Source organism: Gymnoscopelus braueri, assembly GCF_963280865.1.
Source record: "Gymnoscopelus braueri genome assembly, chromosome: 10".
Taxonomy (NCBI): Eukaryota; Metazoa; Chordata; class Actinopteri; order Myctophiformes; family Myctophidae; genus Gymnoscopelus; species Gymnoscopelus braueri.
Window position 1 is genome coordinate 36,464,905 of NC_137611.1, and position 14,995 is coordinate 36,479,899.

At 42.1% G+C, this 14,995-nt stretch overlaps 1 protein-coding gene across 2 annotated transcripts; it reads left to right on the forward strand.

Moving 5' to 3' along the window:
* Positions 1-343: 343 nt before the first annotated feature.
* On the forward strand, positions 344-4,386 carry LOC308093709 (E3 ubiquitin-protein ligase TRIM35-like). 2 transcript variants are annotated; one of them, XM_080440039.1, is made up of 2 exons: positions 344-1,550; positions 4,264-4,386. In XM_080440039.1, the coding sequence occupies exons 1-2, from the start codon at positions 383-385 to the stop codon at positions 4,290-4,292; spliced, it is 1,197 nt and encodes a 398-aa protein (XP_080296165.1). In that variant the 5' UTR covers positions 344-382; the 3' UTR covers positions 4,293-4,386. The 2 variants fall into 2 exon arrangements, with proteins under 2 accessions (XP_080296165.1, XP_080296164.1); XM_080440038.1 differs by lacking the exon at positions 4,264-4,386 and having other exon boundaries at positions 344-3,478.
* Positions 4,387-14,995: the final 10,609 nt, after the last annotated feature.

Sequence of the window (14,995 nt, forward strand, 5' to 3'; positions counted from 1 at the left end):
ATGTTTGGGGCATACGTCATATGTGTATCAGATTAATGGCAAATTTGTGTTTGTGTGTGTGTGTACTTTGCAACAGGTCTGTGGTGGTGTGTCAAAGCTCCGCCCCCTGCCAGACTCACCTGAGACGATAAGATTGACCTTCAGATCAAACACAACTTCCAGTGAGGAGGACTGACTGTCTTTCCACATCAGCTACAGGAGGGAATACTGACCCAGACCACTGGAACCTGCTGCTGACTCTGTCAGCTGAATGGACTTTAACAACAACCACGATTCACAGTGAAAGTCAAAGTTAACTTCAGGGAACATTCTAGAGGAGGAAGTGTTACTACGACTGACTGACTTCCTGTATTGAGTGTTTGTAGTTTCATTCAGAGACTAAATGGCTTCCACGTTGTCTCTTCCAGAAGAGGATTATTCCTGTCCTGTGTGTCGTGACATCTTTAAAGATCCTGTTATACTGTCTTGTAGCCACAGCTTCTGTAATGCTTGTCTGCAGGAATGGTGGAGAGAGAAGAGAGTAAAACAGTGTCCAGTTTGTAAGGAAATACATTCAACAGATCATCTACCCCGTAACCTGGCTCTGAAGAACGTGTGTGAGGCCTTCATACAGGAGAGACAGAGAGCTTCAAAACGTAAGAGAACTTCATCAGGGTCTGAGGATCTCTGCAGTCTGCATACTGAGAAACTCAAACTGTTCTGTCTGGAATGTCAACAGCCAGTGTGTCTTGTGTGTCGAGATCCTAAAAAACACACCAACCACAGTTTCAGACCCATCGATGAAGCTGCTCTGGATCACAAGGAGGAAGTCCAGAAATTACTGAAGCCTTTACAGGAGAAACTGGAGGTCTTTAATGAAGTTAAAAAGAAAAGTGACCGAACAGCAAAACACATTAAGGTCCAGGCCCGGGACACAGAGAGGCAGATTAAGGAACAGTTTAAGAAGCTGCATCGGTTTCTTAAAGAGGAAGAGGAGGCCAGCATCACTGCACTGAGGGAGGAAGAGCAGCAGAAGAGTCAGATGATAAAGGAGAAGATGGAGGGTCTGAACAGAGACGTATCAACCCTTTCAAACAACATCAGAGCCATAGAGGAGGAGCTGAGAGCTGAACACATCTCATTCCTGCAGAACTACAAGACCACAATGGAAAGAGTCCAGTTCACACTGCAGGACCCACAGCCGGTCTCAGGATCACTGATAGACGTGACCAAACACCTGAGCAACCTGACCTTCAGAGTCTGGAACAAGATGAAGGACATTGTCTCCTACACTCCTGTCATTCTGGACCCCAACACTGCCCATCCATCATACACCATGTCTGATGATCTGACCAGTGTGAGAGATGGAGAGAAACAGCAGCTTCCTGACAACCCAGAGAGGTTTGACGAAGTTGGCTATGTCCTGGGTTCTGAGGGCTTTAACTCAGGGACTCACAGCTGGGATGTTGAGGTTGGAGACGATGCAGACTGGGAAGTGGGTCTGTTAGCAGAGTCTTACCAGAGGACGGGACACGAACGGGGTCAACACTGGAGTATATGGTTAGATGGAGGTAAATACACAGCATGCATCATTCATCATTCATCATTCACTGGTCTCTCATTGAAGCAGAATCCTCAGAGGATCAGAGTCCAGCTGGACTGGGATGAAGGAAAGCTGTCATTCTCTGATCCCGATACTAACACACACATACACACCTTCACACACACTTTCACTGACACACTCTTTCCATTCATTTTCACTGATAATGATACTGTCCCTCTGAGGATGTTACCTGGGAAGATCAGTGTAACTGTGGAACAATGCAGTTAGACATGATGATGATGATGATACATTGAGAGTCTTTAAAGGAGGATATTACTCATAGAATCTAAATGATTGTGTTGTGGTCAATGACAGTCACATTGACAAGTGTTTCCTAAAGCAGGGGTTCTCAAACCTTTTGTCGTGGAATGTCACCAACAAAGCCCGTATTTCTCCTAACATGTACAAAATGCAAAATATAAGGTGCTTACCCGCTTGCCCCAAATGTTAACTAGGTGTCCGGTGTGTTTGTGTAATGTATTAGTCCATATTGTTCAATAAAGACGTGTTTTAATCCCGTCTGTGGCCGAACAATATTCCTGATGTACGAGAGACACATGGTGCAACTCTGATTAGGGGAAGGAAGAAAAGGAACAGAACAGGCTTCCTAAAGGAAGGCCACAAATTAACAAAATGATTGCCTCAGATGCCACCGACAAATTGAAGAGAAAGTTATGCGATGGTGATGAGACTGATGAAAGTTGGAGCAACAGTGATTCAGCCTCTGACTCAGCAGATGAGTAAGAGATCACCACCTGGAGATCTAAAGAAAGACCAAGGAACTCTGAGGTGGTGAAGAGCATATCAGTGACTGATTTCGACCCAACCGGGAAAAAGACAGACTTTGACTGTTGCTGAATAAGTCACATATTTTTGGACATTTTATCTGTCTGTTCCAGCAAAGGAGATTGGGACAACAAGGGTATTATAAAAACAAAAGAAGGGTCAAAGGAGGCACTGTTTGTCTACCTCCTTCCACAGCCTTAAGAGTCCCAGGAGAACATTGAACAGGTGCCCCCTGGTGCCAACTCTAAAGAAACCACAGGAGACAAGACTGGACAGTTCTGTGGTGCTGAAATACAGTATATGGATGACCAATAATAGCTGGTGCTTACACTATTTGTTTTTGTCTTTCTTTTGTGTACAATCTACTAATTTGTTTTGTACAATGCATTTCTCATTTAAATAATCTGTAAGGTGCTGTAAGTGATGTGTTTTGGTTAAAACAAAAAGCATTTTGTTAAGTTAAAGCTCTGTATTATTTTAGTAATCATTGCTGTATAGAGTGTTAGTTGGCAATGGGTCTCCCCATCTCTCAAGCTCTTTAGTAAACAGAACATATACTTGTATGTGGGTCACCAATTTCATCCAGTTAAGAGAGAGAAAACGTTTATCAGTTTCACTTTGATAGTCTCTTTTTTGTGTCATCACTTAATTTGTTTATTTTCATTTGTTTAACCTGTATCCTGTAAGAGTTATCTCTCATATAAAATTGGTGTCCCAATCTGAAAATATATTTTCTGTTACTAAAGAGATGGAGAGACCCCTGTTACTGAACAAACACTCTATAGCAATGATTGCTATGAGAAAATAGAGCTATCACAATGTCACAGTACCTTTTAATGTTGAATTTAAGAAAGAAGCCAAAATTCCAGCCATAAAGCCCACAAGTTACTTTTATTAAGCTACGTATTTTGATGTGCATAAAACTTTTCTCCCCAATTCAGTGTAACTTATTTGGATTATATTTCATTAACAATTGACATTCCATGTTTGCATTATTTTCTTTAGCAGCGTGTAATACGATTTAAGTGCTGATAACTATTTAGACTAAATGCTTGGCTGATGATGATACATCTCTCCAGCCTTGGAAAAAGAGTAGATCTCATGCTCTAAAAGGTTTCTCACTTACCTTATGCATGTGGTGTTTATTTTTATATTAATAGGTCAAATGACCATTCACATTGCTGCAATATCCTCTGTTCTTATTACACAATACTTTTAATATTTTAATATAGCCATGGCAATAGACCATAGTATTATGTAATGTATCCATTTGTAACTCTGAGAGTGTACAAATTTAACCAAATACACCTTTGCCCTGTCAGTGGATTTTACTGTGCAGTAGCTACCTGACAGGTGATAAGCCTGGACCGAATGAGCCGTGTAAGGACCGCAATGGAAACAAGCTCTAAGCTTTTGTGCGTTATCCATTTGATTATGGTGGATCAGATGTATGATCAATAAAGATATCAAACTCCCATTACTCTCAGAATGTACAAAGGGAAGCAAATAGACCTGTACAGGTCCATTTGGATCCATTTGTACACTCACCTGCAAGGGTCCATTTGGAACCCTGAGGATCCCTGTGCTCCATGTTGAGCCCTATTGTAATGCAAGGAATTATCAACCGTAACTGGGTTTATTTGTGTGAATGAAAACACCTTAAATTTCACCTTCAAATGAACTGCTAATCATTGAGGTTCACATTGTTTTGCCACACATATACTGTATGTACAATTGGATCATTTCCCTCAGATATATTTTTGTTTATTGGGTTTTCTTTATCTACTTTAGAACTATTTATGAAGAAATATAGAACATTCTAAAGGGTTCACAAACTTTGAAACACCACTGTAGGTGTTATAAAGGAAAAGGTCAACACATATTTATTGTTTTAGGCGTTAACAGTGGGAGTGAGGAGGTATGACTCCCAAGGCCATACCACGTCCCCAACCTATCAGAAACTATGGTCATCTCCACACTAACAAACAGGCTCCCGACACCAACAAACTATCTACAGAGATTAATGCAACACCAGGTGAGCCTTGTTCACTTTGTGTGTGTGCATGTGTTCAGCGAAGATATTTAGTGTAGCCCTTTAGAATATGGTCAACCAAGTATAGACCCATGAGAATACAGTAATTGACTGATAATTGCTCTAATAATTATCAGTCAATATCAGTCACCAGAACCAGTGATGTGTTTTCAGTGAATCAAACCAGTGTCTATTGAATAAGAGCTATTGCCAACGTCGTATAAGAAAAACAAATTTGAATAAAATACGGAACTAAAATCAATGTATGTTTTTTATTCTCGAAGCAGCACAGTAAGCAGCATTACAGGCAGATAAATGCAAACATGAAGTCATGCACACATTGAGTCATTTCAAAATTGAGATTACAACAGCAAAGTTAGCAAATCAAGTAATGTTTACAGCAGTCTACAGCATGAGACGATGGTGCTTGCACTTGGAAATGTCTATAATTGAATCATAGTTCAAACCTTCAGTTTGACACATTACACATCAGCCTCATATAATAACCCCATTTATGGCTACATTAAAGCAGCAGACATGCAAAAGTGTCACTTTTAAGCTACAGTCACCTTTTTGAACCCAAATAGGGCAATTGTGTGACACCTGACCCGAAAGAAAACGACATGTCACCTTTTTCACCTAGGGGCCTGCACTATGTAACTTTCCTCTTCTACCCTGGATCTGAACCCCAGTTTCCTGCGCAAGTGCTGAAATTTCTACCATTGATCTAATAGAGCCGGTCTACTTGCTCTGGGAATAAATTTAATCTTGACCGTCAGGTCAAAATTTGTGTCAGATCCTGTGTCTAGGACCTAGACTCTAGGTGAGACATGACCTTTGACAAAATCTCAATGTCTCAATAGAAGAGCAGGGAGACAAAATACAACCACCCCAATTGTATAAGTTATATTGTATTAACATACTCTAGCATACAGATTGGACAAAATTATATTGTATTAATAAAAAAAAGTTACATTGTGAGGCTTTAAGTGTTATAGTTATGGTTTATGGTTATAGTTAGTAATTAGGATGAACAAAGATACAGATATGGGTAGAGAACAAGTACAGAAAAGTAGTAACAAACGGTAACAATATAAGAGACAGTATAAAGATGACTAAACATTCGACCTGGCCTTCTACTCCTGGGCTGGTCAAGTGTGCATAATGTATAGACCACCAGTAGGTAGAAACAGGCGAAGAAGGTAACCAACAAAAACAGCATATACATAGACTTGAAATAGACTTAGTTATCTCCATGATAAAGGAAGTTTACATTAAAGTTGTTTTTGTTTTGTTAAAAAGCTCTATATTCTGTCTCTCCATCTTTCAGTAAACAGAAAATAAATTTCAGGTGGGTTGTCAGCTTTTGTTTTGTTTCTTTCATTACTTCCAACTTCATTTATTTAATCTGTATCCTGTTTGAGTTCTCTCTCTCCTGATTGGAGGAAATTAGTATCCTGACCTGAAAATATATGTTCTGTTTACTGAAGAGCTGGAGAGACAGGAAGACCCCTATTGCTTAACAAACAATAGTCTATAGCAATGATTACTAGGGGAATATAGAGCTATTGGTATTTAACATTTATATTAACTAAATAATATCCCTTGCAGCATACCACTCAAGAGTTAAAGGTTAAAGGGGAGTGACACAGACAGGTTTAGGCCAATAAATGCTTCAAAATAATCAGAACTTTTTTCGGATGGCCTGTCCAAAAAAAAAGATTAGAAACTTCTGAGAGATAAATGTCCATTCATACTGCCTCCAAACTGTTCTGTGTTCTGAACGCCAGACCCCGCCCAGTCACTAATCTGATCAATGAATCGCAGCTATAGCAGCTTGCTCTGTCATCTCCAGCGACTGAATCCAAGCCAGCAGAATGGATTTAATACCTGGATGTGGTTCCGACATGCTGTGGGCAATCCGTCATGGAGGTAGGCAGATCTGAGAGACAACATCACGAGTCCTGAATGACGTCGATCTGTAGTTATAACCTACCCTGTCCGAACAAAGTTCTATTCGGATGGAGTATGTATTGGGCTTTAGGGCCAGGAGTTCCAGGAGGCAGGGTATCGACCTCCAAGATGAAGTCGTTGTTTACACACAGGAAGCCCAGTATGGAGAACATAGACCAGGATGAGAGCTAACAGAGCGGTCAGCAGGATGGAGCAGCTGTTAAGAAAGAGAGAGTGAAAGAGAAATAGGAAGGAAGAGGGAGGGAGGGAGAAAGAGACAATTTTTAGCATTTCTTGTACATGTTTGAATTGAGATATGACTTGATTAAACTGATCCAACAGTTTTGACATTGATATGATTTTCACACTTTCTGAGCTGAAAACACAAAAAACTCAAAATAATGCTCTGATAATAATCATCTAATAATAATCATAATGTGTGTGTGTGTGTGTGTGTGTGTGTGTGTGTGTGTGTGTGTGTGTGTGTGTGTGTGTGTGTGTGTACCAGTATGCTGTAGAATAGCTTGGGGACACGGTCCCAGGGTGGAGGTCGGGACGTAGGCTAGGAGGTACAGCAGCTCCACTTTCATCAGCATGGCCTTGTATCCCAGGATGAACTTCCCATTGTTCCCCACCGGACTCACTGGAAACAACACATTACATTACACATTACTGTTACTACCTGCTCCCAGATGCTTGATGGGTAATGTAGTTTAGTCTACAAACTAACCACAAACACCACCTTGTTTTAGATTATAGTAAGCCAGTGGAGCAGAATTTCATTCAATTGCATTTCATGTATTGTTGAAAGCGATCTATACATAGTGTCGTACCTGAAAATAACTAAACAAATGTGAACTTGGCAGGGTATATTTGAAATGTAAAGCTAGAGAATATATCATCATGGTAGAGATCTTGAAAACAGGAAATCCCCTTTAGTTTCCACAATGAAAAAGAAGAATCCAAAACAGAGAGTGGGTGATTATTGGTAATGGGTTATTATTACTGTTAAATAGCAGCAATAACAGAAGTAACAGCACTACTACTAGTATAGTTACCTTGTCCAGAGTTGTATGGGTAGAAGGCGGCGAGGATGAGGTTGGTGAACACAGCCAGGTTGAAGGAGATGGAACCCCACAGGGTTTTTATCCTGGAGAACAGTACAATACTGCCGACCTGAAAACACACACACACACACACACACACACACACACACACACACACACGAATGTTAGTAACTGCAATATTTACGGCCCACATTTGAGAACGATTACATAAAACGTACAATTTTATACATTCAACAATATCATACAGTATCATGTATGTAGGGGGGTTGTGGGAAAGGCACAGGGAAAAACAATTATCTTGACGTAATATTTCAAACATTATAGCCCAATCAGACCAATATACCAGTGATTATACGTTAATTTATGATGAATACTGATTAACACAATTATGTTCAGCCAGCCACCCCTACCTTCCTCAGGTTGATGATGTGCACAGAGAACAGGGCGCCCCCTGGTGGCCAGCATGGAAGTTAGACCAGGGTAGCAGGGAAGAGCCAGGTGGACCAACGACTATTTATTTCTGTCTTCAAGCCAGATGAATGTGCCAACCAGCTCCTGCATGACACAGAGAATACTAGCACTATATAAACAGCATACAGTACAGTATGACATGTCAAATAGTATACTGAGAAAAGCAAGAAAGAAAGCAGACATGCAGTCAGATATAGAAATAAACAAACTTGACCAATAAAACTGATCTTTAAAAGGTTGGACATGACATTCAGTGCAAGCACCTCTGCAAGCTGATTTGATGCCAGTGGCTCATAGCTTACACATTTGTTTCTGTTAAAAAGATTTAATACAAGCCTTTTACTTAACAAAGTATTTTTATATTGTGGTATTACTAAATTTACTTAAGTATAAAATATTCCACCACTGCTACTACCTTGCACAGGTGTTGTTGTGGCTGCTGTCTCCTTGGACGTCCTCTGGAGTGCTTTGGTTTCTTGTGATGATTTCTGTAACATGTTTGTTTTAAGGGACGAGGTTGTTAACCTCATTCCCAACCCCCAATATGGAGGACTAGCGATTGTCCTTAGTCTGACCCCTGCCCTTTGAGCTGTCTGGCATGGTTGCTGCCAGGAGAGCTCTCTGGGTCACTGGGATAACACAAGCTCCTCCACCAACGGCAAGGTGACAATCATGGGAGGAGACCCAATTTAGTCATTACCAATTCCCAACTGTCCCCAAGTGTCCTGTAGTCCCTGTTGCTGCTATAAACTGCTATGTGCATCAAGGTTATTATAGTTAACTAAAATTAGCAAAATAACTAAAAATGTAATTGAAAAAACATTTTGGTAACTGAAACAAAAACGAATTGAAACTGTATATCCTTTCTAAGACTAATTAAAACTAAAAAAATAAAATATCGTTACTTTTAGTCTTACATAAGACTAGTACTCTACCAGTTTCAACTGTGAATACATCTTTTAAAATGTTATGTTTTTATTACACAATACCTTTTATGACCCTTCTGAATCTCACCCCTGACAAATACCCCATATTACAATAAAGAACTAACACTACATCTAATAAAAAACTAAACTATAAACTAAGCCTTTTCCAAAACTAAAAACTAAACTTAACTAGCAAAGCCACTTTAAAAACAAACTACAACTAAACTGAAAACATAAGTCAAAACTAAATTCAGAACTAAAACAACCTTGATGTGCATCAGCAGCTTCTGCAGTGCAGCAAAAAGAACATGATCACTTGATCCATCACCAGCTTCCCACCTGCAAACACTGTAGCCAATTGTGTTTGTTGGAGCGGCCAGCCAAGCTGGAGGCACTGCTGCTGCTGGGTATTGAACCCAGCTACCTGCGTGGTGTGACAGTGTTTTACCACTACCACACCCAGACGCTCCAGAATGTTTTTGAGTGCGTGTGTGTGTAGACAGACAGACAGACAGACAGACAGACAAAGATACAGATACAGATACAGTATATATATATATATATATATATATTTATTTTTTTTGCATTTTATCATGTAAATAAACTTTATTTATGTAGCACTTTTCAAAAGCAGGTTTACAAAGTGCTTCACATACATTACATAAAAAACAAACGTGTTTGCTTACAGTACCAAGGCAATCTAGACAAATAAACAACAAAGTGACTTACCAGTGGGGGATACAAACCTGGAACCCTGCATTACAACGTCGTGCATCCACTTGAAGAGCCAGGCTCACTGGTAAGGTAATGCAGCTGCCTTCATGCTACAGTCGTCCATCCTTCCTAGAAACACGTCCACGCGCACCAAGAGCGGTTAGGAGTAGGGCTCAACTAACCCAGCTCAACTGGGGGGACCTCTGTGACCAGTCAGAAGGGACTCCTCACTCCTGTGCTTGCTGCAATCAATTAATCTCAACCAGAGTTTATTATTATTTACAAAGTAATAAAAAAACAAAAATAAATTATAGAGTAGATACCTCGTTGTTTTGATTGTCGCCTTCAGCTGAGAGCTCAAGTATCCAGTGGCGATGAACTTCTGTCCTCTTCTCTCCTCTCCTCCTCTCACTTTCGGTCCTCTCCTCTCCTCTCATCTCTCCTCCTCTCGTCCTCTCCTTTAGTCTCCTCTCCTCCTCTCGTCCTCTCCTTTAGTCTCCTCTACTCTCCTCAAGTCTCCTCTCCTCTCCTCTAGTCTCCTCTCCTCCCCTCTCCTCTCGTCTCCTCCCCTCTCCTCTCGTCTCCTCTCCTCTCATCTAGTCTCCTCTCCTCTCCTCTCCTCTCCTCTCCTCTCTCCAAAAGGGTGCAGTGTCACTCTCCTGACATCACCACGCTCTTGCTAGACCTTATATGGAGCGTGCATATCTCCTTGTACGGCGTGTTCTGTCCGTGACATCAGCTGTTGTGATGTCGGTCTCCACAGTGTCCATGACATTAGTCTCGGGTGACCTAGATCGGGTCCTTGTATGGGGATCTCTGACGGCCCCATATATGGGTACCTTACTTACCTTGTATATGGTCTTTGTTCCATGGATAGGTCCAATCCTCTCCAACATCCACTTACCTGGGGCTCAGCACAGCGGCTCCCCGCTGTCCACACTGTCCCCACGCTCCCCACTCAAAGCTGACTCAAAGAAGGCGTCCCAGTCAACGTCGTTCACCACCACCTCCTTGCTCAAGGCCGAGTCGAGGAAGTCCAAGTCGTCCTCTACAGGGCTGGTGCTGTTCAGCGGCTCCCCGCTGTACAGACTCAGGTCCCCGCTCAAGGCCGGATCGAGGAAGTCCGAGTCCAAGCCCCATTCGAAGTTGACCGTCTGGTCGTCCTCTATGGGGCTGGTACTGCTCAGCGGCTCACCGCTGTCAAGACTCCTCAAGGCCGAACCAAGGAGTAGACTCAGCTCCCCGCTCAAGCCCGAACCAAGGAGCTGATGGTGAACGAACGGACTCTGTGGGAGCCAACCCAAGGCACAGCTAGGAGGGGAAGGAGGCGCACAGGAGACAGCGGAGGTAGCAACAGTGCAGAGCTCTGGACCCTGATGCTGCTGGATAGGAGTGAGTGGGTGGTCCGGACTGATCTCCCTGCTCAAGATCCAGTCGAGGAGGCCGTCCAACTCTTTCCGTTCTTCAGCATGAAGCCGCAGGGAGCTGGATCGACGGGGGACTTTGGCCACGCTAGCTGTAGAGTCTGGACGCCTCTTCCTCTTGAGCCTGCCGATCTCCTTGGCTGGCTGGTTCTGTTCCACGCTGGTGGCTTCATCAAGGCCCCTGATCAGCTGCTGCGACACGGGCAGGGGTGGGCTCTGCAGCGGAGGGCTCTGCAGCGGAGGGCTCTGCAGCGGAGGGCTCTGCAGGGGTGGGCTCCACATGGGTGGTCTCTGCAGTGTCGGGTCAATCTGGACAGAGGTCATCCACTTGCTGAAAGCCTTGACAAGGATGCTCTCGGCATACTGCGGGTCGACCGTCCAGAAGCCTCCCTTACCTGTGTTGTCTTCCGGCCGAGAGACATTGATGAACTTCTTATTGTTGGACAGGTTGTGCCGGATGCTGCTCTTCCAGGAGTCGGGATTGGCGTGGTGGCGGAAGTAGGAGAAGTTGTCCACAAACCACTGGTAGATGCAGGAGACCGGGATGTTGCTCTTCCCGCCGGCTTGCATGGCCATGCAGATCATCATCGGGAACGTGTAAGGCGGTCTCTTGCCAGGGGCGCCGTGGGGCACGATGCCAGGGAGGCTCTGCTGCGTCCGGATGCAGGCCGCCGGCGTGGTCCTGATGGGTGCGGGGTCCGCGGCCAGAGGGGACAAAGGCACCTCAGGAGAACTCACCGGCTGGCGGCAGCTGAAGACAGGAGGTGGCTGGCGGTGGTGGCCGGGGCCTGCCTGGGACCCTCTGCCGTTGGCATCAGGGACGTAGAAGTCACAGGGCAGTGGCCTGACCAGCCACTGCAGGCTGGTCAGGCTGTCGTCCACGTTGAAGGAGGAGAAGGAGGCGTTGTCCATGTCCTTGGCCCGGGTGGCAGTCGTCACCACCTCGGACCACCGGTCTGCACGACACAGCATGGCTCTACTCTGAAACCTCTCCACTCTCTCACACGTCATTATTCCTTCTGTGTGTGTGTGTATGCGTGTACTGTATGTGTATGTGTGTGTGCGTGTGTGTGTTTACCAGTACTGGTCTATTGGTGTCCTCTCCTTGTCCTCCTCCCTGCTGCACTGTGGAGAGAGAGAGACAGAGAGAGAGAGAGAGAGAGAGAGAGAGAGAGAGACACACAAAATTAACACATAGCTCACACAAAATTATAAAAACACAATGAGGATCTCATTTGAAAGCAGATAACATGGCCTTTCATTTTAATTATGTTTTGTGTGTGTGTGTGTGTGTGTGTGTGTGTGTGTGTGTGTGTGTGTGTGTGTGTGTGTGTGTGTGTGTGTGTGTGCGTGTGCGTGTGTGTGTTTCAGTGGTAGATAAGTCCTGTATTCAATGTACAATACAAAAGTATTACAATACAAAAGCATTGGCATCAAAATATACGTACAGTACCAAAGTAAAAAGTACTTTGGTAGTAATTATGAATGGCCTGTTTAAGAAGAAAATCACTCAAAATTTGTCAAACCTTTTTGACAAATAGACGAAGTATAAAATAGGGCTTAAGTAGTTAATTGTTGTATTAATAATCTAAATCTGCAAAGCAACTAGTAACTAAAGCTGTAAAATAATTGCAGTGGAGTAAACAATACAACAATATTTTCCTCTGAGATGTAGAGGAGTAGAAGTTTAAAGCAGTGGTTCTCAAACCTTTTCATGACAAGGGCCGCTGGTTTCATATATTGTACTTGGACTCTAATACATTTCTAGGAAGGGATATTTCAAATATTGTTAAAATAGCAAATCTACAAGCTCACAATGCATCACATCACTTGAAGATCTGAAATAGGCTATGAGAGGGGTTTCCAAGGATACAGCATTGTAAATGAACATGTACCAATGCTGTACCCTACGTGAAGCTAAAGATGACCAAAGAACTAGAGCAGGGGTCTTCAACGGGGGGCCCGGGACCCCTAGGGGGTCCACCAAATATTTGTGTGATGGGGAACAATACCAGAAAAAATAGCCAATCTACAAGCTCTCACAGCTATTTTCGGAGAGTTGGTGTAGTGGGGAAAAGAGCAGACCAAGTACAGAGCCAACGGTCAAGTTGACTAAATATTGATATTACATTTCTGAAAATGCACACATGAATCCAACAATAGAAAACATAATGTGTACACAATCAATCAAACAAACAAAACATTAATTGACACAACCAATAGTGCTGTCAAACAAGTCTATGAAGCCATCTACAGTGGTGGAAACTGGAAAGTAACTAGGTACATGTACTCAAATACAATCTTGAGGTATTTTTTACTTTACTGGAGTATTTCCAATTTTCAATACTGTGAGTTTGTAGATCGTCTATTTTCAAATGATTTTTATACATTTTAAAACTTGTAAAATGGGACATTCTGCATTATGAGTGCTTTTACTTATGGTACTTTAAGTATATATTTTTGCCAATACTTTAATGTAAGTAGGTTTTGATTATTTACCAGATTTTTACTTGTAACAGAGTATTTCTAGTTTCTACATTACAGTATTGATACTTTTACTTAAGTAACAAATGTGAGTATTTCTTCCACCATCTACACAATTGTATACAATATGAAGTGGGGGTCCCTGCTTCATCTCTCTCAGCTAAGGGGTCCTTGGCTTGAAAACGTTGAAGACCCCTGAACTAGAGCATACAAAGTACAATGAGGGGTCCTGGCCATAAATCCCAGAGCAGCATGGTAGAGGGGATTAAAATGATCCACTACAGTGAGCCAATCATCTATAAACATCTATAAACATTGTCACCATAATCCAGCTGATATAAAAACACACACCATCACCAACTGCCCACAAGCAGGTGGGGAAACAAGAAAACTCAAGTAAATTTGAGTTTAAAACATCAATGTGGTGTTTGAAATTGTTATCATAAACCAAATACCAACGTATCTCTAATACTCCCACTATAGCTCCGTTACGAACGCTTTGAAAATCACCAAAACTCAACGTCATCAGGATGAAAACACAAGCTAGCTTTCACTTTTCACCAAAATCACCCAACATCACCATAAAAGTTCTATTTCACAAGCGACAGGATGACTTGAGTGATTTATAACGACAACATGCTGTCATTTTTTCAAATGTAAACATTAGTTATCTATGAGGCTAAAAACAAAACGAGCCGTTGAAATGTTACACAATGAGTTCAGTTAGCGTCTGAACATGTATTTAACTCACTTCACGGTACAACCACAATTCCGTTAAGGTGGCATTTTGAAGGAAGTCAACTTACCTTTAAACTTGACGTCGACGACGAACTTGACGTTGGCTTCCAAAAACAGAAGAAAAAGTTGACCACAAGTTTAAACTGCAGAAACTGTTGAAAGTTTAACGACAAAACAAAACCGTTGATCAAAACAAACAGTAACTTCCTCTCAGATTTGTGTTGTTTTCTCGGAGCTCATGTGATGCGACTGATCCAAAGAGTATCTGAAGCGCAGTAACGTCTTTTCTGGAGGACTGGTCCTTATGCACCTGCTGGATGAGGCCGCTTCCTGCAACGCCATTGGCCCAGGCTGGATTCGTCTATAAACACGCCTTCTGATTGGTCCCCAAACTGGGCACTCAACTAGCATCCTCTGGCACGCCCATTCCGCCGGGGGTTGACGTAATTCATTATAAATTTATATAAACACGTTCCTCCTCGGAGTTTTTAGTTAAGTACTTATAATAATAATAATAATAATAATAATAATAATAATAATAATCATTATTATTATTAATAGAATACTTTTATTTCAGTTTGTATTAGTTTTAGTGTTAGTTTTATTTATTTTTGTAATATGAGGTAGTTATTAGGGTTGGGATGAGAGACTCAAAAAGCTCAGAATAAATATTGGATTTTTCTCACTATTTTTGGTTGTTAAATTCGTTTTAGTTAGTTTGAAAACACACAGACAGTACAACTTCTGTGTGTCTGACAAAATACAATAACATTTAAGGTTGTGTCACTTTAAGAAAAATATCAGATTGAATTTCGTTT

What these genes read in the sequence shown, in the direction of transcription:
- LOC308093709 (XM_080440038.1), top strand. Translation starts at nt 383, where the DNA reads ATGGCTTCCACGTTGTCTCTTCCAGAAGAGGATTATTCCTGTCCTGTG.